The sequence below is a fragment of the Heloderma suspectum genome, chromosome 1, assembly GCF_057233095.1.
Source record: "Heloderma suspectum isolate Gila_16-S chromosome 1, 16-S_ref, whole genome shotgun sequence".
Taxonomy (NCBI): domain Eukaryota; kingdom Metazoa; phylum Chordata; class Lepidosauria; order Squamata; family Helodermatidae; genus Heloderma; species Heloderma suspectum.
Window position 1 is genome coordinate 165138620 of NC_139458.1, and position 22688 is coordinate 165161307.

General features: G+C 44.3%; 1 protein-coding gene across 1 annotated transcript in view; it reads right to left on the reverse strand.

The window, feature by feature from the left end:
- Window positions 1-22688, reverse strand: part of LOC146358384 (von Willebrand factor D and EGF domain-containing protein-like) — a 431792-nt gene that overhangs the window by 212340 nt on the left and 196764 nt on the right. The window contains 5 exon segments of the mRNA XM_084809588.1: window positions 2486-2705; window positions 4178-4428; window positions 6306-6420; window positions 10808-10912; window positions 17354-17515. Coding sequence (XP_084665714.1) covers window positions 2486-2705; window positions 4178-4428; window positions 6306-6420; window positions 10808-10912; window positions 17354-17515 — 853 coding nt within the window.

The window sequence follows — 22688 nt, forward strand, 5'->3', positions numbered from 1 at the left end:
TATGTGAACCAAGAACTACCGGAAGTACAAATGGGTTTCGAAGAGGCAGAGGAACTAGAGATCAAATCGCCAACGTTCGCTGGATCATGGAGAAAGCAAGAGAATTCCAGCAAAACGTCTATTTCTGCTTCATTGACTACGCTAAAGCCTTTGATTGTGTGGATCACAACAAACTGTAGCAAATTCTTAAAGAGATGGGAGTAGTAGATCACCTTACCTGTCTCCTGAGAAACCTGTACGAGGGTCAAGAAGCAACAATAAGAACCAGACATGGAACAACCGATTGGTTCAAAATTGGGAAAGGAGTACGACCTAGGGATGTACGAAAGTCACTTACCTTTTACGAAATTTGATTCGCAGAGGGGGGAGGCGCTCTGTCCCTCCCCCCGAAATTCTGGCCGGGGGGGAGGCATCCCATCCCTCCCCCCAAAATTCTGGCTGGGGGGGAGGCACCCCATCCCTCCCCCTGAAATTCTGGCCGGGGGAGAGGCGCCCCGTCCCTCCCGCCACGAATCCTGGCCGGCCGGGTCCGCAAATGGTGGCGGCCGTAGCCGCCGCCGTTTGCATCCCTGCAGTCAGCCGTGATAGGCTACGTAAAAGTTTACGTAGCCTATCACGGCTGAGTTTTAAAAAAAACAAAATACGCGGATACGCAAATGGTGGCGCCCATGGGCACCGCCATTTGTGTTCCTTATTTTGGCACGTCTAGTCTACATAAACATTTATGTAGACTACGGTGAAAATAAGGGGAACGCAAATAGCGTAGATGCTACGCCGGAGCCGCCGCCGCCAGGGAGATTTGCCCAAGGTAAGTCCCGTCCCAGGGGGTGCGGGGGGTGGCAGACCGTTTTGCCACCAATTTCAGGGGGCCAAGTGCGCTGGCATTCGGCCTCCCCGAGATTCGTGGCGAAATTCTCTGACATCCCTAACGACAACGCTGCATATTGTCGCCCTGCTTATTTAACTTATATGCCGAGTACATCATGAGAAACGCCGGGTTGGATGAATCACAGGTCGGAATTAAGATTGCCGGGAGAATTATCAACAACCTCAGATTTGCAGATGATACCACCCTAATGGCAGAAAGTGAAGAGGATCTAAAGAGCCTCTTGTTGAGGGCGAAAGAGGAGAGTGCAAAAGCTGGTTTGAAACTCAACATTAAAAAAACGAAGATCATGGCATCTGGCCCTATCACTTCCTGTCATATAGAAGGGGAAGAAACGGAAGCAGTGACAGATTGTATTTTCTTGGGCTCTAAGATCACTGCAGACGGTGACTGTAGCCATGAAATGAAAAGACGCTTGGTCCTTGGGAGGAAAGCTATGGCAAACCTAGACAGCATAGTAAGAAGCAGAGACATCACCTTGCCCACAAAGGTCTGTCTAATCAAAGCTATGGTTTTCCCAGTAGTAATGTATGGCTGTGAGAGTGAGAGCTGGACTATAAGGAAGGCTGAGCGCCTAAGAATTGATGCTTTCGAACTGTGGTGCTGGATAAGACTCTTACGAGTCCCTTGGACTGCAAGGAGGTCAAATCAGTCAATCCTAAAGAAAATCAACCCTGAGTGCTTATTGGAAGGACAGATATTGAAGCTGAAGCTCAAATATTTTGGCCACCTAATGCAAAGAGAAAACTCTGGAAAAGACCCTGATGCTGGGAAGGATTGAAGGCAAAAGGAGAAGGGGACAGCAGAGGATGAGATGGCTAGATAGCATCACTGATGCAATGAATATGGACTTGAACACTCTGGGAGAGATTGGAGGACAGGAAGGCCTGCTGTGCTATGGTCCATGGGGTCACAAAGAGTCAGACATGACTGAACGACTGAACAACAACAATCTATATGTTACAGATGTCAATGGAACGACTTGAATCAGCCTCTGTATGATGTGCAGAGCAGCTCACCATGTGAATAACCCATACTACTAGGATTGTCCAATTCACAACGACCAGCCATCAAATATGTGGTGTTACAGGGAAACTGTTTATGTTTTGCAATCATTCCATAGGGTCAGTGGCTCTAAGCATTATTCCCACTTTGTGGAAACAATGGTTCTCAGACACTGAACGTAAGAAGAGCCATGCTGGATCAGACGAAGGTTCCATCTAGTCCAGCATTCTGTTCACACAGTGGCCAACCAGCTGTCAACTGGGAACCCACAAGCAGGGCATGAATGCAACAACACCCTCCCACCCATGTTCTCCAGCAACTGGTGTACATAGGCTCACTGCCTCTGCTACTGGAGGTAGCACATAGCCATCAACACTAGTAGCCATTGATAGCCTTTTCCTCCAGGAATTTGTCCAACCCCCTTTTAAAGCCAGCCAAATAGGTGGCCATCACTACATCCTGTGGTAATGAATTCCATAGAATTCCACTGCTTTAAACAACCTCCATGTGGCAGCAATAGAATATAGATGGGTGCCAAAATCAAACATGAAAACAGTGAGGAGGCTCCAGAGTGAAATGTAATGTTCAGCTTACCTTTCCAACCTGTTGGACATTTACAAATGTAGCCATCTATGTCATCAATGCAAGAGCCAATCCCACATGGATTTGATTTGCAACCATTATGGCTGCTCTGGCAAAGTTCCCCTTCAAAGCTACTGGGACATATGCAGAGATATTCACCCATACCCGGAGGGAAGTTAATGTTGGTGACGCATGTTCCACCATTCAAACAGCCACAAGGCTTCACTGAAACCTAGAAAAGACAAGCATGGGACAACATTGCTTCTTCTTTTCTCACTGCATTGCAACAGATGGCCCAGTTACTTTTCTACAAAGGAAGGACACAATATCCATACTCCAAAAGTCTTTTTTTTTTTTAATGAAAGTGTCTTCTGTTTCCAGATAATGGGTTAGAGCCAGATGGTGTGTGCAACTGGGCTGGTGGAAGAGTACTTCCTCCCCCCCCCCCAATGGCAGGCGCTCCAGCCACTGGAAAATGTTACACAGAGGGTGTCAGAGGACCCTGGGATGAGCTTTTGTGCAGGAAGGGGGGAAATTCCTTGTAATTGGGCAGAAACTCCTATAAGCAAAACACTTCTCTCCATGGAAGGCAGATCTTGGAACCTTGCAATAATTATCTAAGGTTTTATGTAAAGTTTTGAAGCTCCAAATATGAAATTGTAGATACAAGACTGTACTGTATGGCCTGGAACATTACTGAGATACATTGAGTGCCAAACTACAACATGATAAATGCATGGCTGCCACTGAAAACTAGAAGTCTGTACTTATCTCTGTCCCCCTTTGTCATATCTAATAAAACTTAAATTATCTGCTGATGTCTCAGTATTCTGCATTTCCACACTTTTGTTCCATGATCATTTGCTGCTAGTATGGAGCAGGCAAACATGAAACATCATGATGTCAGGACACCACTGACTTCTAGAGATTCCAGAGGGGAAGGGCATGCTGGTCACAAATTTGCCATTTCAGTGGCATTTAGCATAAATGTCTAGTTTGGCCCTGACTATGCACTGAATCTAACCCCCCCCCCCTTTTTTTTTTGCTAAAGTCCCTAGGTAAGTCTCAGTGTGCAACGATGTACATTCTATATCTGGTGGTCTGGGTTAATGCTTATTCTGCACATATCTCTTACCAGGCTCTTTAACAATTACCTGTTGTTAGCCAGACTCTTCTAGTTGTAAGTTTCTTCTTCCTATGCATTTACCTTATTAGCCCATGCTATTGTAGGATTAATGGAATACCTTGCAATAAAGACAAAGCAGAAAAGAAGCACTGCCAAGAAACCAAGGCGGTGGAGTAATGACATAAGAGCACAGGAACCTCTAAAAATATCATTGCAAATGAATTATAATCTCCCCTTTATGGCTAAAACCTGGTCTTTTATGTTGTGATGTGCTTTTCTTCAAAGATCCAAATGCACACAGTGAATTTTAAAGCAGATTAATGAACCATTAACAGGCTCAGCAAAAGTGTTCTTTCAGACAGCAATCGATAGTCCTCTCTCTTCTTCATTGTATATATGGGTTTTACGTTCTCCGAGATATTTATTAGATTAATTGATCATTACTGTCATGTTGGATAATATGCACTTACTTGAAAAAAGCTGAAGTCTTAGCTTTTTAAAGACTGTAACAAATTATTCACTATAATGAAAGCAACCACAGCAAGATAAACCAGTTTCCTGAAGAGTCTCCTTCCTACCTGAACTGAGTGTCTGTTTTGCATGTTGCATTCATCAGATACAGTGAATTCAAAGCTCTCTGATTCCCCAGAGATGACTTTCCAGATGAGGAGACCAGCAGGAGAGAGGGAGGCTCCTGGAGGACCACCTTTTAAGGTAAACAGCACTGCTGATCTCTCAGGATCCACTGCTAGTAGCTGGTAAACAAAATTATCTCCCTCAAATGTCAGAAGCTGGCTGGCTGGAGCTTGGAACACAGGTGGCAAGTTGTCTAAACAAAATATCAAAACGCAACAGGGCTCATATGGTGTCTACTTGATGGAATCCTGTAACTTCCCTAATGAATAACCAGAATGTAAACATTTATTGAAAACTGCAAGTGACTGAATAAGAATTTAAGTTTGTAACCTAGGAGAACATAATATATACTGTAGAGATTACAGGAATTAAGACACCAGATAAAATCAGCACGTTTGCTCCTAGTGGGCTGTTCTTCATGTTGGCCTTCGTCTTTCTCTTCTTCTTTTAATCAAAAGTTGATAATAAAAATGACAGAGTTGAAATTATCCCCTCAAGTGATCATCAAATCTGGGGTGGGGAGTGATAATATGTGAACAACTCTCTCTTTCTCTCTGAAGAGGAGAGAGGGAGGCACAAAACTCATTTGCATATTTTAGCAGCAAGTGATTAGCATCTGACTTTGTGATCACGGTGGTTAGTAACGTGAAAGTATGGAGAAATAACTGGAAGAAATGGGATGGCATTTTTTCCATTTTTTTCTAGGGACTTTTGGCAAATTTGAGGAAAAACACACATTTTTTTTTTCTAAATTCTTCTGGGTTTTCCCCAATTTCTTCTCATCTCTAACTGTGGTGAATGTTGCACTGCAGTCTGCAAACATGAGAAAAGTTACTCTAGAGCATTTTATATCAGAAACAGTTACCATCAATATGAGTGAGGCCTTCAAGGAAACTTTTATTGGCTTATATTTAAACGTTATACCTGTCTCTCTGTTGAAAACAATACCCTTCATGGTGCACAGTAAAACACCCACACATCAATTCAATAACATTACTCAGTAAAAACAACAACAGCAAAGTAATATAATCATGCTCTGCACATGGGTTAAGTATCCAAGCCTTGCTGAAATGAAAATGCCTTTGCCTTAACATGCCTAAATGTAGGAACTGATGACCAATAGTGTGCAGCACAATCCTTGAATGGATACCTGCAATCAGTCCATGATGGACTGGTTAAGAGTGGATAAACTTTAAGCTCAGTTCAAATAGGACAGAGTTGATGACAGAGGGGGATTCATTGGCCAGGTCGGCTTAACATATATCTATTTTGGATGGGGATCATTCCTGTGAGGACCAGGTTTGCAGTTTCGGGATACTGTTGGTCAGCACTGGCAACAAAGGTAGGCATGGTTGGGCACTTCCTGAGGGGAGCAGCAGGGGGCCACTGACAAGAGTATCCTGGAGTTGCTCCTCCTCTTCACCACTGCATCGTGATTGCTCAACTGCCTCTCACTCTGTCCTAGGCAATGTGGTGATGGTGAGAAGGAGATGCCACTGTCTGCCTGGCCTCCTGCCTGCCAAGCAAGCGAGAGTTAGCAGTGATGAGAAAGAGGATGAAAAGCAATGGCAGCTGGTGACAATGGCAGTGAGAAGGCAGACTCGCTGAGAAATGGGCCCATTGAGGGTGTCTTGTCCAAGGGCCCTCAAAAACTTCGAGCCACCTGCTCCTAGGGTTGCTCCCAGATTCTCAGGTAGCAGCTGTGACCTGCTTTTTATCAGCTTTGGCTACCAGTGGAAGATAAGAAACCTGGTCACAATCATTCATGCTTTGTTGATTTCCAGATTAGATTCTTGTAATAGTCTTAGAAGAGAATGCAGAAATATCTGAGCATGCACTGGAACCTGTATATAACCAGTAGGATCCAAAATCCACTACCTACTTTGCTCCACAGTATTCTAGTTAATAAGAATCAGCCTCCACTAAAGAAAGTAGCTTACAGCTTAGAGAAATGTTAGAAATGTACACAATGTACAGGTCCAGGACAGCAATATGAATATATAATATATATAGAGAGAATTTTTGCTCCAAAACCTGTATACCATCTTATTTCCTGCCTATTGGGCTTACTTTCATTGATAGACCAGGTGAATTTAGAAATCACAGGCTCGCAGAGAAGACAAGAGCTGGTAAGGCTCGAATCGCCTTTGGCATAGCATTGTCCATCTATATTGCAAGCATTTTCCTACCAGGAAAAAAGAAAAGACAAATGAGCAGTTAGCAATTGCTTGAGATAGTATGAAATATTTTGCTCCAAGAATAATGAAATGACAGCAGTTTAAATGCTAGCACTCTGTACCAGGGGGAAGAATAAAAATGTATCTTAAAAATTGCTGAAATGACACTGGCATTGCCAGCTTCATTGTCAGGTTCTTGTAGTTGTGAATGTCTTACCTCAGGCTGCTGGGTAATGGCACTGCAACAAGAATTATATGAGAGTCCTTAACATGCTGTACGTGATCATTAATACGAGACACCTGTTATCAGGGTGATTAAATGCCTGGTCCATCTGAAATGTGGCTCTACTATGGGGCTTTATCTAAAAAGAAATGTCAATCAGGGCTTTTTTTCCCACATACTATAGATATAGGAAATCTCTGTTTTATGACCTAGTATCAGTATGTAAAGCAAAACTAGTTCCTCAGAGCTTGGCAAAATATCCCTTCCATCTATATATATTGACATTTTAAAACTGCTTGGAAGTCATTTGTCAAGTGGAAAATGCTGTATCTCCCCTTCTAAGAACACAGGTCCTTAGTCATAATGGGGCAGAATGTTGTGCTTCTAAAGTTTTTTTTATTTGTATGTGTTCTGGCCCCAGGAGCAGCCTCCTTTCTTTCTTTTTTAACTAAAGCACCAGAGCCAGGCTTCCTCTTCACAAACAAGGCAACTGCATTTCTGGTTTGTGGGCTTCCTCAGAATGTTCACATCCACAACTGTAAAGGTCATACTGAAAAATCAAAGCAGCATCTCTCCCAGATTCCTGCCCCCTACATGGACTTACGCTCTACAACAGGGGTGGGCAGAAGTAGATCTGGAACTACTAGTGGATCTACAGTAGAACCACAAGGATTTCTGACTGCCAGCACAAGATGCTGTGCTGTCATAGGTGGGAGGACTCTGCCTCCTCCTCACCTTCACACACAAACACACACACACACACACACATTGTTGTTGCTGTACTGTTGGAGTAGCAGCAGCAGTTTGGACAATAACGCTTACCACAGTCTCACTCTGAGGGGTCCTTCTTGCTCAGGGATTGCTGGCTGGGTGCTACAAAGATTCCCACCAGCCAAGTTCTCAATGTGTGGGGTCTGTGTGGAGCATCTGGCAGGCCTAATACCTCCCTCTGAGTGGTCCTCAGAGTGAGGCACTGGGCCTGCTGGCTTCTCTGGAGAGCCTGCTGGCCAGTTTCCTCCAGCAGTCATGCCTGGCAAGACTCTCCAAAATGGCCTCCCAATGTGTCACTCTGAGGAGTCTGGGCATTTGGCCCAGGTGACGGGTGCTCAATGGCCTGCAGGCAGCAGCAACCACCACCACTCAGCTGCTGCAGCTAGCCAAAGCAGTGGCACTGGGCAGCCGTCTGGGCTGTGAATGTGGGGGAATGCCCCTCCCGATCCCCCACCTGAGGCAAGGTCCTTACCCTGCCTCCTGGGCAGGCTGGGCCTGCTGACTCTCAGTTGTTTAACAGCAACTAGAAGGCTTTTTTCTGCCCGTTCCCCTTCTAAATTAGGTGGCTGAAACCAAGAAAGCTTGAAAGGGAAACCAGGTGTGGATTTGTGTGTGAAAGGGCTGTGAAAACTGCAGACGGACACACTCACCCATGCTTGGCTTCACCAGGTGCTCACCAAGCCCCAGCCGCCACCCGTTGCTGCTCATGGCACCGCACGAGCTTCACCATGGCCCAGTGAGTGCCTGGCAAAGCTGCGGGGCTGCCTATCCTCCTAGCGAGCCTCCTTTGTGCACAACAGCAGCAGCTCAGGCACTTCCAGGAAGGTAATGTCGTGTAATTGGCAACCACGAAGGGCCCATTGACACAACATTACAGTCATGAATGCTCCATTCACACCTTTAATGCTGTGTAAATGGGCCTTTTGTGGACATGCCCAAGCCACCATTGTTGCACAGAATGGCAGCTCACTGGGAGGACGGGGCAGCTGGCGGCACTTGCTGAGTCATGGGGCAGTCGCTGAGTGGGTCTGCGAGCACCCCGTGGTTTGGCAACTGGGGTCTGGGAGGGCAGGCAAGGAGGAGTCCATCAGACTCCCCACACACGTACCCCGCGGACTCTCATGGCATCCCTAGTGAAAACAAATTCCTGGACTAAGCATGTACTTAGAGGCATGCTGTCCCCTCATTCTAAGTGGATGTCTGTCCTCCACTGTTTCACACCTGGCTTGGGTTGATGGAACTCAGATTCTAGTAAATAAAGTAGATCCTGCAATGCTGAAATTTGGCCACCGCACTCTGCAATGCACTGCATGCAGTGATCACATCCTTATACCAGGGTGGGCAACAGGCAGCCTAAGGTCGCGTGCTGTCCTCAGGCTAATTTCAGGCAGCCCTCTGCAAGGGATTAGGTTAGACCTCTTGCAAGACCAATCTGTCCCTTCCCCAGGAGCCTGCTGGGTGTTGAAGACAGGAGGGAGGGAGAGGGGGATGTAAGAAAGTGTGTGTGAGAGAAAACGAGTGGCAGAAAGAGAGTTCAAAAGGGTGGCTCCACCAGCGTTTGGCTCTCGCCCCGCCCACAACTGGCAAGTCCTGCTCAACACTAGCACGTGGCCCTGACAGATGACCTCTGAAGGAATGCAGCCCTCAGCAGAAGAAAAAAAAGGTTTCCTACCACTGCCTTTATAGAACTTAGCATGCATCTAGGCATGTGACCAAACTTTCCTGTATTGCAAAACCTCAGTGTCCTCCACACATTTTTGTTTTGCAAATTGTTATTTATTTCAAATAGTTATAGTTATTTTTACCTTTAAGGGTAGAGACTCTCTTAAGAAGGCTTACAATAATAATAAGACAAAGCCCAATTCCTCTTGAAAGCATCAGCTACAATGAACAAATCCTTATAAAGTAACAGCTAAAGCAGCATGTTGGAGCTCTGCCCCACTCGCTTGCTTTTGCTGGAGGAAAGCTTCACTAGAGCTAGGTGGATGAGGCACGTCTGACAATCTTCAGGATTTGGTACCAAAGCAAGGGAACGCATCCTCCAGTTATACACCAGCACTCAGAGCCTGGATCCTACTCTCCACTGCACGCTTATGAGAAAAAAATTAGAAGTACGACACCCATGTGAGCTCTTGAAATATTTATTTTGGTTCATAAGACAGGTCTTCCTAATCCTTCGCTACTCAAGTGCACAGATGTAGCCAAACAGATTCACAGCACAATCCTCGTATGCCTCACTGTGTTCAGTGATATTTACTCCTAAGTAAGTGTGTTTAGGATCACAGCCTAAGGAAGTATGTACAATTGAACACAATGGTATTTACTTTCAAGTAAACATGCATTGGATTGTGTAGAGCATACACTGTAATAAGGACTGATCTGGCCAGTGGGGGCTACCATTTCCACTCCTACCCCCTGCTAACAATACATCTGGAAGAACAGAATGTCCTGCCATAACATTGTTCCAATTGAGACACTGGGGCAGTGTGTGTGTGTGTGTGTGTGGGGGGGGGGACACATGGCAGCCTCGTTGGCCACTTACTGTAGCTGCTTTGTGCCACTTCAAGCATCAAGGGGAAAACATATGTTAAAATAATCATGTAGATGCTTCAGTGAATGGCCGCAGACTTGACTGGCACTGTTCAAACAGATCTGTCTCCAGTCTTAAAACACACACACAAAACACACCTTCCCTGGCTGCCTATTCACTTCTAGGCCCAGTTCAAAGTCCTGGCTGGTGGCAGCACTTACCAGCTAAATCCCCAAATATACTATACTAGGCCTTGTCTCAATGTTAAAAAAGTCACCACAGTGCAGTTCTGAGGGAAACAAGCCTATATGGTCATTCAGAGTTGTTTGTCAACTCTGGCAAGCACATCTATACTTAAAAGATAATGGGTTCAGAGAGGTAATAGGATTGGTAGTTGCAACACCCCCAGTAAATCTAAAAAGGACTAGTAAGGATTTGACACCATGCATTAGAAAGAAAAGTTGCTTGCAGACACCAAGAGAAATGTCTTCCTAGCAAGAGCCCCATACAATCAGGAATCTTCTGAGTGTGAAAGAAGCCTTATCAGAGATAATCACATAACCTCTGTTATTTCCAGAGTTTCATTTACTTTCATGAACATTTACAGCACAGAGGTGCTAAATTCTCTGTGCGTATAAAATATTATAGTTGGAAGAAAAAAAATTATGTACAATGTATGGTTTCTTGGCTATTTATATCAAAAAGGGAAGAATTTACAAGTGAACGGAAAAAATATATTTAGCTTTCCAGTGATCAATAAACACATTTGCTTCTCCGAGGCTTGTCAAGGTATACCGCCAACCCAAGGAAGCTCGAGGGTTAAGAAAAAGATGGATGTTCTGCATTAAACCTCTAAGTGCTTTGAAATTACCTTTAATTTACAAAGCCCATTTTGATGGAATTCACAATCCTGGCAGACTCCGTCATACAAGGTCAAAACTTTCGAATTACTATACTGGAATCCATCATTAGAAATCTAAAATATACAAAAATATATCATTTTATGTGATCATGCTCCATATAGATTCTGTCTGCACATTCTAAAGCACATGCCTAATACACCCCTGAACTAAATGTCTGCCAAGAAGATAAATTAAACCACTTGCAAGTTACTTTCCTGCAAGCTAACAAATCACTTGATGCTGCAAACTGAAAAGCCATTCATTTATTACCAAAATATCTTTTTGCTCAGATAAAATCTGGGGTTTCTGATAACTGCCTACTTTGTTAAACCTCTTCCCGTAAATTTCTTACTCAAGTAGACACAATTTTGAACAATAAATTCTGTTTCAGACATTTTGACTGCAATCCATAAAACAGTTACTCTAGAGAAATCTCATGGATGTCAACAAGCTTTTATTGAGATGGCTTCAAAGTAAGACAATTCTAGATGGCAGTCTTTGCCCTCTAGTCCACCCAAGATGGATTTCCATTCCTACGGCATTAATTCATTCATAAAGCATTCATTCCTAGGTGAATGAGCAGAAAATAGGGGCTGACCTTTGTGCCATATGTATTTATGAGAGGTATAGGCATCATGCATTTAAATTTTAACTTAAGACAGAGTGGTAGGCAAGAAAAGGGAAGTTGACACTGCATTTGGCACAGAAGCCAAGCCATCATAACACGTTGAACTTGTTGCATAATATTTTAATGCACACGGCTGACATAATGTTGGTAACATTTGGATATTGGTACTAGCCATTCAACTAGACTAGATAGTAAGTGTGGGAATGTATCTTTCCTCCTGCTCTTGGTTAGACAAATAATCCTTTATGAATATTATCAAGTGGTTGGATCCAAGATCTGCCTTCACAACCACAAGAGGAAGGGCTCTGCTTGCAGAAGGTCTCTACCCAGTTTTGGGGGTAGAGCTGGCATTTAAAGGTGAAATATAGAATTTGTCCTGAATGTATACCAATCCTCATTCTAATGCTCCAAAATTTTCACATTTTCAAGCTTGGGTTCATACTTGAGTTTATACTTGAAATATAGAATAGTGTCCGAAATGTGCACACCAAAAGTTTTATTCAGATATCTCAGTCTTCAAAAGGAAATATTGCTTTTCATATCTTTTTTGTCCCCTTTGAAAATCAGTACAGGATTTGACCTCTATGTGAAATACAGTGTCAGGGATAAGCCCCTTGAGAAGTCTGGTGGCTCTGATTCTGAATCAGGGTTGGAACAGCTATATCAGAGCCTGAGGAAGGAAGCTTCCCTAGAACGCCAAGATGCTGGGAGAGATTCTTCCAAAAGCCTTGACAAACAGATGGCCCAGGCTGAGTTGCTGCCCCCTCCCTCTACCATAAGAACTCAAGTTTCTGAGGAGGAGGAGGAGGAGGAGGAGTGGGGGGCGTGACTTGCGAGATGCTAGGGCACATTGAAAAGCAAAGCAGAAAAAGTTAGGGACAGGGTTCAGACACTCCGCCATGATAGCTACTCTTAGAAACCAATGTAGGAGGGAGCCACCCTAAGGGAGGGGCATCACTGTGAAGCAAGTTTAGCCATGAGATTCATGGGGAAATTGTTGCCAACTTCACTACCCTCCGGTTCGTCTTCTCTGATTAGAGCTCACAGATTAGTTGTTCAGGGCCTGGGGCAGTCTGAGAGCTTCCTTCAGTCAGTATTTGCAGAAAGGCTAGTCTTTAGCAAAATAAAGTCATAATAGCCTAAAGCTTTGACTCTCTGTGGTATTGATTGCGAAGGGAGAGGACAATCTATTCCCTGACCTACAGAATGTTTTCCTGAACATTCACACTGACTTTTATTCAAATGTCTCATTCTTCAAAGGAGGATAGCATAGCTAAAACTATGGAATTCACTTCCGCAAGATGTAGTTACGGCCTCCAATTTCAATAGCTTTTAAAGTGGATTGGACAAATACATGGGGGAATAAGGCTATCAATGGCCTTATACCCTGATGGTTCTATGCTACCTCCAGTATCAGAGGCAGTGTGCCTATGTACACCAGTTGCTGGGGAACATGGGCCAGGGGGTGCTGTTGCACTCATGGCTCTTTGTGGATTTACTGTGGGCAGCTGGTTGGCTACTGTGTGAACAGAATGCTAGGCTAGATGGACCATTGGTCTAATCCAGCATGGCTCTTATGTTGTTATGAGAGGTTTCACTGTGTTTGTATTTTACATCTTTCCTGTCCCTCTGGAAAATGGTTATACGGAATCCTAAATGTAGGGGATTGAACTAACATTTCTGTTTGAATTGGGATTTATCCTTAAAATGCAGAATGATGTCCTGAACATTCACACTGACTTTCTTTCTGAGGACTCAATGTTGTATTTTGCATTTTTGTCGCCTATTTGAAAATAGTTGCATAGGTCAGTCCATTAATCAAACCTGAAACATGTGCACCTTTCATTCCGATGTCTCGGTCATCCATGGAATTATTGCATTACAAACAAACATACAAACAAACAAACAAATGGAAAACCAAATGCTTGAGTTAATCAAAGGGCTCATTTTCCTCAACCAGTCTTCATCATCAACATCCATAGTCTTAATGCCACTTTACATAGTTTCATAAGCAAAAAAAAAAAAAAAGACAAAGTGTTTATAGTCTAAGTATAACTATTGGGGAAGACAGAAGAGAGTAAGAAGAGAAAGGAGAGGTGAGGGTAACAAACAAACAACAAAAATAAAACTCCTTTAAATCATTTTTAAAAGACATCTGGCATCCCAAGGCAGACACAAAATAGAACAGGTCAAAAGGATCCACATACAGTGACGTCTCCCAGAGAATAATTTATGTTGACAACACATTAGGTGTGTTCACTCAGGTGTGAACAGGTGGCATGGAGGCAGGAGAGACTGCCATGTCCAGCATTTGGAATTCAAAATTGGGAAAGAACATTAGAAGCTATTCAGAGAAAATGAAACTGAATCAGCATCACTTGCCACAATTTTAAGAATGAACCCAATTCTCGCTGCATCTGATTGAAAAGAGGGCCTGTCTAGCTGCATTCTTCATAGACAAGAGCATTTTAAAAAGGTATTTGAATAGAAAAACTATTTCAAGGGCCTCTAGCTAGGGCTTAATTTGTAAAATGTGAAGTATGGGTCTCAAATCTGAAATTGAGAACCAAGCCTCTATTTGGATGTAGTTATTTGTTAGGGCTGGGTCAATGTATTCAGCTCTTGATCAGGCACAGCCTCCCTCCACAAGAGCAGATATAGAAATAAAGGTCCCAGGTAAACTTCATGTGGGACATGATGCAACAGTTGCAAACCCCTAATACTAAGAAAAGATTCTAAGCCTAAGTGATTAGAGCTGCAGAGTTTAAAGAAGGATTAGTTTAACACTCAACCATTTTGCAAGCAAAGGCAAACTGATATAATCTGATCACTCTTAATGCAATTTTAACCTTAATTTCTTTATTTCTTTCACCAAAGCCCTCAAGATGTTTATTTTCTCAGTGCAGCACTAATGATCAAACCAATGAACATTAATAATGGTTAGACCTTCACTAGCCTCTTTGTAATAAGACATTCAAATAAACCCTGTTTCTTTTGCTTGCTGTGCTTTCATTAAAAGAATAAATAAATTTGTTGTGTGTTGTGGGTAGGGATGTACGAATCCCACTCACCTGGGTCCACTGGGAGTCTGCAGCGGGGGAGGCAATCCATTCCTCCCCCCAGAATCCTCCCCGGCTGGCTCTGCTCCACGGCGAGTCCGCGGAGCTGCCGGCTGGATCCCTCTGCCGCCGGACTTCCGTCCGCTGCCGGTCTGTGGATGCAAATGGCATCCGGCATGGCGGATGCCATTTGCGTCCCTACTCTTTGCTGTGATAGGCTACGTAAATCTTTACATAGCCTATAACGGCAAAGAGCAGGGACGCAAATGGCGTCCGCCATGCTGGACGCTATTTGCGTCCGCAGACCGGCAGCGGATGGCAGTGGACGGACCCGGACCTTGCCGGTGGCAGGTAGGATCTGGCCGGTGCGAACTTCGTAGGGTGGTGGAGGTGAGTGATCCATTCTGCCATGGACTCCGGGGGCGGGGGTGGATTCTTAGAATCCAGCCTCATTGGCATCTGTGGCAGAATTCTCCGCCATCCCTAGTTGCGAGTAGTAGCGGGGAACAAAGTTTCCTGTGCAGCACATAGAGTATTGGGCAGCACAGTCGATGGTGAGTAGGGGTGTATGAGAAATTTGTTTCAGTTCACTTTTGATCAGGATATACCCAGTTCATGTTTCAGATTTAGCACAGACTCGGACGCAACTTGGGATTGAAGTCCGTACAATTCCGAGTTTGCAACGTCATTTGCGGAACCCCAAAATGCATTTGACAGCATGCATACATTTAAAAAAATGTGCATGAAAAATGCATACTTTTCAAAAATGTGTACAAATACACTTTAATCAATGGGAGACGAATGCATACATTTCAACAATGCACACAACTGATGTGTACATTTGGAAAAATATGCAAGAGAATATGCATAGATTTTCATGGGAAAAGGAAAAAAACAAAGCTCACAATCTGATACAGACTCAAGTCAGAGTGAGCTTCAAGATTCGGAGAACTTTGGCGAGCTCAAGTTTTGCTGATTTGTGCACATCCCTAATGGTGTGGAATCATGGGGGTGTAGGCCAAAAGCTCTGGAGGATCACAAGTTGCCCCCTCGTGGTAGAGAGGATGGGAGAGAAACAGATCCAGGACAGTGGGGGTTAGGTACATAAGAGGAGGATACATAACAGCAACCAAGGGTTGTTTTCTAGAATCCATACAACATGCCCAGTGCTTCCATGGAGCAGGGTGAAGCAGCCCACTTCAAGGGACAGATGAAGGCAGGAATTGGTGTCTGAATGGTGTGGCAATGTTGGTGATAGAGGGGAAGGGGGCACTATTTGGTTTTGCTTCTGGCAGCCAAATGTCTTGGGCCAGTGCTGCCACACTGTTTTAGAGCCAGTCTGGATAGCAACTGTATGAATGCTAAAATGTAAGGTTTAAGAAAGTAAGATGCACGGATACTTCAGACTAGGACACATTGTGAGTGAGTGCTCTATAAAGCAGTTTCCTATGGAGCTCTACCTGTTCAGATTGTCATCTTTCTCTGACAGGAAAAGGAGACATACATCTGTAACATATTTATATAAATCAGGCATGAGGAACCTCTCGCCCATGGGAGTTCCCCTTCTCCTCCCCCCAGCTTATTCCCCAGCCCCCAGCCCCTGCTGAAAAGGTCTTATCTCACTGCATGCAGCTGATCAAGATAACACCTTTTACCTGCCCAGTGCTGAGAAAGTGAGCCTCTCTCAGCACAGATCTGGGAAAATTCCCCCCACACACACCTCACACAGCTGATCTGCATGAGGGCATGGGGCTGAGAAGGGTGTGTATGAATGAAGGATATGTGTGGATGGTGTATGAGAGAGAGTGGAGTGGCCATGACCACTTTGGGCTGGGGCCACCCACTGCTGGCATGCGTCCTCCAGGATGTTTCCCAGGGGACAATAGGGCTCTTGGGCCGGAAATGATACCCCACCCCAATTCAAGTCTACTGAAAGCTACAATCCTAAGCACACGTGTAGGGTTTAAGCCCCTTTGACCTCAGTGAGACTTTCTTTTGAATGAACATGTTTAAGATTTCACTGTAAATCTAAACAAGTAAGATGAGATTTTTAGAGGCACAGCTAGATTAAAAGGAAGTTAGGTGGTAAGCACAGACAGCACACTTCATCTATTACCTATAGATGTGACACAACCAAGTAGGTAGAGCTAGTGGCCAATCGTGTAGGCTCCAACCATGGAATTTGCAACCTTCAATGTGTTTGTTTTTGCACATGTATGCCAATTCCATGGGAAAGACCTATAGGATCAGCTTCGGTCCAAGTGGTTGGGTCATCTGAATGTTTTTTAGCCCAGCTGCACAGAAGGAGCTTACAGAAAAGCCTCTTCCACTCAGCTACAGTAATGTTTAAGGAGCCCAAGTAACGTTAATTTGGTGAAATTCTGTGTCCTCTCTTTGAGTATGCCTGTCTTGTATACCAATTTCAACATGGAAGATGAGAGGCAGAGACCCCCAGTGGGCAGCAGTATGAAGCTGAAGTAATTTTGCACTTGTGACCTAATCAACAATTTCAGCCGGTGCCTCTAGAAATGAAATGCGGATGATTAAGAATTGATTTACCCACTATATCAGCTCAGGATGATTACTAGGAACAGAACAGTGATTGTAATTTGCACCTTAAGACTACTTATTAAAATTGTAATTTCTGCTATTCCTTTGTTTTCTTATTTATTATTAGGCAATACTAAATACAGAAGATCTCTTGGTCTTCTGCACCCCTATTCACAGTGATTAGCAGGGAGCTGCAATCTGTAATCTCCATTTTATCATCACAATGCTTGAAAAATCTCTTTTAAAATTGTTTTGCTAGTAGCACAAGAAATTCCTACTTTCACTTGCCATCTTCCGTACGGTTTGACATCCATCATGAAACGAATAGCTTCTGTTCCTGTATTGTTCAGAGGAGGGATCTGGCACTCCACAGCTGTCAGATTCAAAAAATTTGCTTTTGTGATTTCACGTTCTCTGGATATCCACTCACCATTGCGATACTACAGGAAAGAGAGCAATACGGTATGAGTGAATTATTACAGGTCTATGTATACTTAGATATCAAATGATCCATGTGAATATTTTTTCCTTCTAGGGTCAATTTTGGTCAGATATGGAGCTGCAGGACAAATTTGATTAGCACTGCATGCACAGTAGAACTATTGAAGGAAATAAATGAATGCTCATGGTTGAATTTGAATGAAAGAAATACAGTCGAGAGGGGTAGTACAATTGGACAGGTACTGCAGTGCTTCAGAGATTGTGCTACTTTTGGATTCTCCATTTTCCCTCAAATTCATGAGCAATGATGGATCCACTACCTGCATCTCTTCCCCAGTTTCTCACAGTCCCAGTGCCACATAAGGGTTGCTACTAGGGAAGTACATGGGGCAATCTGCAAGAATAATAAATTATAAAAGTGCCCCGTTTGAATTTATTTTTCAGTTGCTAAATATAAATTAAAATTAATCAGAATTAATCAGAAATGAAAAATGTAATCACAATGAAAACTGTATGTCTTCTAGGTTTTGCTTTCAGGGTTTTTCCGTTTGATTTATAGATTTCAAAAAAACTCTTTGCATTTAGCAGGCAGAGAAGCCTTTGACAGTAGGCATATATGTTGCCAATTGTAAGTGGAAACGCATTAGGGAGAGACAGTTGCTGTTGCTGACATATTTCAATAATTCATTTAAAATAATTTGTTATTCCCTGTTCTTGCCAGTACCCATTCCGCCTTCTAATTGGTGATTTATTCCTCATTACTCTATATCATGGCACCTCCTCATCCTTTTAATCCGTCTAATCACATTGCTCAAGGGGTGTGTTTTGCAAGTTCCCTAAATCCCCAGATGCTGTCTTCAATCTGGGCTCTATTTCCAATAAGGCTTTAGGAAAGGGGTAATATCTGATTAACTTCTGCTGCAAGAATAATGGCTCTGCTGCAGCGGAAATATTTCACCAACTGGAAAAAAAAAATATTCTGCTGCCTCTGTCAATAGTTGCTGGGCAGATGTCAGGTGGCTTGTCCAAAGTGCCCAAACATCAGCTGGGCTGTGAGGAAAAGTGGGTGGGATCCACATGGGGGCCAACATTGTGCACACCTAGTCTTAAATTATAAGTAAGCATTAGTGGTCAATAATTAATACAATGGAAACCATCTGTCTGGATAGCCAGGATTATACAGCGATCCCAACCGTCTCTCAATCTGTAACCCATGTTGTCTGACTGGCACAGTGAATAGCAGCACCATCCAGAATTTGCCTGGTGGCAGCTTTCTAAGTGTCATCTAGCTGCTTTTATCAGAATGGGAATTACTTGCTTAGCGCTGAAGTAACTATTCTCAATTTAATCCAATTTACTAGTGATTCCTAAGTGTGCTGAGCTAAAAAGAAGGATACACACTTTCCCAAACCTGAACTGTTCTGTTATAATAAGGTTTTTGGGTAAAGGCAGGTTGCACAGTGAAATGTGCAGATACCTTACATTTTTCTACCAGTAACTTCCTGGTAAATAAAATTAAAATAACTGGGGTCCTGGACAGCCATAGAGAAGAGTATACAAGGAGCATAATGTAGTGATGGTAGAGGGGTTTAAGGTTTAAAATAGGGGTTTACGTTTTATAAACAGAATGTTCAATCCATAATGTCTAAAAGAAAGCATATCAGGGCCTAAGATTGTTTCAGAAGGATGCACTCTGCCCTAGATGTGCTTACCTCGCAAGCTTACATCCTTGTGGCTCGTTATCAGTGGGAAAGGCAAGTTACTTTGCATTTGACTAATTGGTACTCAAGTATCATATATACTAATAGCAAACTATTCTCCAGGTGCCTATCTTTGCATGGCCAAAACAACACCATCCACACACAGGTAGGAGGTAGCAACAGGCTTGGGGGGACCCAAAAAATCTTTAGGAAAAAACAACAAGGGGCAACCCTACATGCACAAAACAACCCAAAGGGAATTAGCATGCTTCTTGGGCATGGATGCTGACTGACTGGTCTGGTTCACACGTAACAACAACTAGGGATGTTAGAGAATTCCACCACGGATCCCAGGGGGGCCGAATTCCAGTGAATTCGTCCTCCCGGAATCCATGGCGGAACGGAGCAACCCACCCCAAAACCCTGAGAAAGCCCTGCGAAACGGAGCCTACTTGGCTGTGGCTCCGGCTGTGGCTTCGGCTCCGGAGGTGGCGGCAGCGGTGGCGGCGGCTCCGGCTGCTGCCGGGCTGCTGCGGACGCAAATGGCGTCCTGAGTAGGGGACGCCATTTGCATCCCTATGGTAGCCCGTGATAGGCTTCGTAAATATTTATATAGCCTATCACGGCTAAAGCAGGGATGCAAATGGCGTCCCCTATGCCATTTGCATTCCCGTTTTATCCATGATAGGCTACGTAAATATTTACGTAGCCTATCACGGCTAAAACGGGAACGCAAATGGTGTAGGGGATGCCATTTGCGTCCCTGCTTTAGCCGTGATAGGCTACGTAAATATTTACGTAGCCTATCACGGGTTACCATAGGGACGGAAATGGCGTCCCCTACTCAGGACGCCATTTGCGTCCTGAGTAGCCTATCACGGGTTACCATAGGGATGGAAATGTAGCCTATCACAGGTTACCATAGGGACGTAGCCTATCACGGGTTACCATAGGGACGGAAATGGCGTCCCATACTCAGGACGCCATTTGCGTCTGCAGCAGCCTGGCAGCAGCTGGAGGCCCCACTGCGGGTTGGCCTGGCCGGCGGCTCCGCAGCCTGGCCGCAGAGCGGAGCCGGCCAGGCAGGATTCCGGGGGGGAGGAATGGATCGCCTCCCCCCCCATCGAGGATTTCGGGGGGAGGGATGGAGCGCCTCCCCCCCACCGTGGATGTCCCTGAACAAAACCAGGTAAGTGTTTCGTACATCCCTAATGACAACCCAGAGTATGGGTTGCATATGGGTTGAGTATGGGTTGTTATTGAATCATTGGCTGGCTGAACTATGGTTTAACTTGGGTTGTTAACCATGAACAATCCAGGAAGAGAACCCAGTGTTGATAACAACTGTGGGTTATTTGTAGGGATGGCGGAGAATTTCTCCCCAAAACTTTGGGGGGCTGAGTGCCAATGTGTTCGGCCCCCCGAACAAGTTTCGGGGAGAAATTCTCCGCATCCCCCCGCCCCCCGCCCCCCCCGGGACTGGACTTACCTTTGCTGAATGTCCCTCCCAGCGGCAGGTCCAGCCGGCGGTTCGGCGGGTGTTCATGTGGGGCGGGAGCGGCAGCCATTTCAATAAAAGAAAAAAAAACAAAAACGCCCCCGTGATAGGCTACGTGACGATTAACGTAGCCTATCACGGCTAGATTTGCAAAGTCAGCCGTGACAGGCTACGTAAATCGACACGTAGCCTATCACGGGTGACTTAAAAAAAAGCGCGTACGGGTAATGGTGGCCCCCATAGGGAGCCGCCATTCCCCTTCCTTATTTGGTCGCCGTAGTCTACGTAAAGATTTACGTAGACTACAGCGACCAAATAAGGAACGCGAATGGCGGCTCCCTATGGGGGCCGCCATTAGCGTACGCGCTTTTTTTTTTTTTTTACGGGGGCGTTTTTTGTTTTTTTTTCACGTGGGCTTTTTTTTAAAAAAAAAAATTGGAGTTCGCGGCCGGGCGAGGCGGGAAACCTCCTCCCCAGCCTGAATTTCGACTGGGCGAGGCGGGAAGCCTCCCCTCCAGCCTGAATTTCGGCTGGGCAAGGCGGGAAGCCTCCCCCCCTGGCCTGAACTTCGCGGGGGGAGCAGCGAAGCGCCTCCCCCCCACCGCAAACAAGCTTCGATGACAGGTAAGTGACTTTCGTCCACCCCTAGTTATTTGTGGTTAACGGAGTTAAACCACAGTGCAGGGTTCACACATAATAACAACTCATGATTCAATGACATATCATGATTCAGCAACAGTGAACCAGGCCAATGTTGGAGGGAAACAGGAAATGAGGTTGGGGTATGTAATGGAGCATTCTGAAAGAAAGCATGGCTCGCTGGCTGGCATTCTGAACACGAACACTCCATACTGCAAGATTGTGTTGCTGGTCCCACAAGCTAGCTGAGGTAATGGGAGATCTTCTGCATTTTTTTAAAGGGTAAATGCAGCCATGGGGGCCTCCAATTCAGAATGGGTTCACAGTACCAGGGGAAGACATGTAATACTTTCTCCCTGTCCCATTTTCACAACCCAAATTGCCTTCTGGAACAGCTAGTTGCCTTGCAGGGGAAAGCAGCGCACAGGTATCTACATATTTTTTCAGGTTGATTCTTTCCCTGTGATTCTCTGGTAAATAAGGCGGTCAGGATAACATTTTCTTCTGATGTTTTCAGAAATGCTTCCAGTCCAATTTGCTTCTTACTACAGAGGCCTCATTTATGGAACATCCCAAATGATAAGCTTGGATGAGTTTCTTTTTGGTTGATATCCCAGGCTTCTTTTTAATATTGTCATCAATGTGGATATTTTGTGATAGTTTCTCACAAAAACACCACCACAGGCAACCTCTCATTCAAATATAGACTATGTCACTGGGTAGCAGAAGGGATGAAGGAAGTACGCTGCACTAACTCTATCCCTACGCTATTTATAATGGATACATAAATGCTCATCATATTAGGAGACAAATCTGGCTCCTAAAACTTGTTCTTTATATTGACATTATAGGATTGTTATAATATAGCCACACAAACACTCCCCCATTCCCTCTCCTCCCTCCCCCATCAGCAAGCTAGCCTGTACATTCCATCAAAGACTGCCTTCAGAATTTAATAGCAAAAAGCCTCAAAACCTAAACATGCAATGTCAAGTCTTCAGAAAGGAAGTGATTTTAGAAAAAAACACCACCATAATACTTTAATCTTTTCTTTTATGTTTTCCAGTTTTTTTCTACTATTTCTCTAGTATGAAAGCTAGAAATTGTTTTAATAAAAAAAACTGAATCAGGGCAACTGAGATGCTCAGGGTCTTGGGAGCTGGATTGTAAAAGGGATGGTTTGGATCTTCCTAGCCCAGATATTCCGGATGGTGGCAATATTTCATCAGTGAAAATGTCCTATTCTATTCTTTCCATGCTCAATTAATATATTATGTGAATGATGTTGTTGCTGCATCCCTGTGGCTTATTGATAACATTTGAAGGAATGGATAT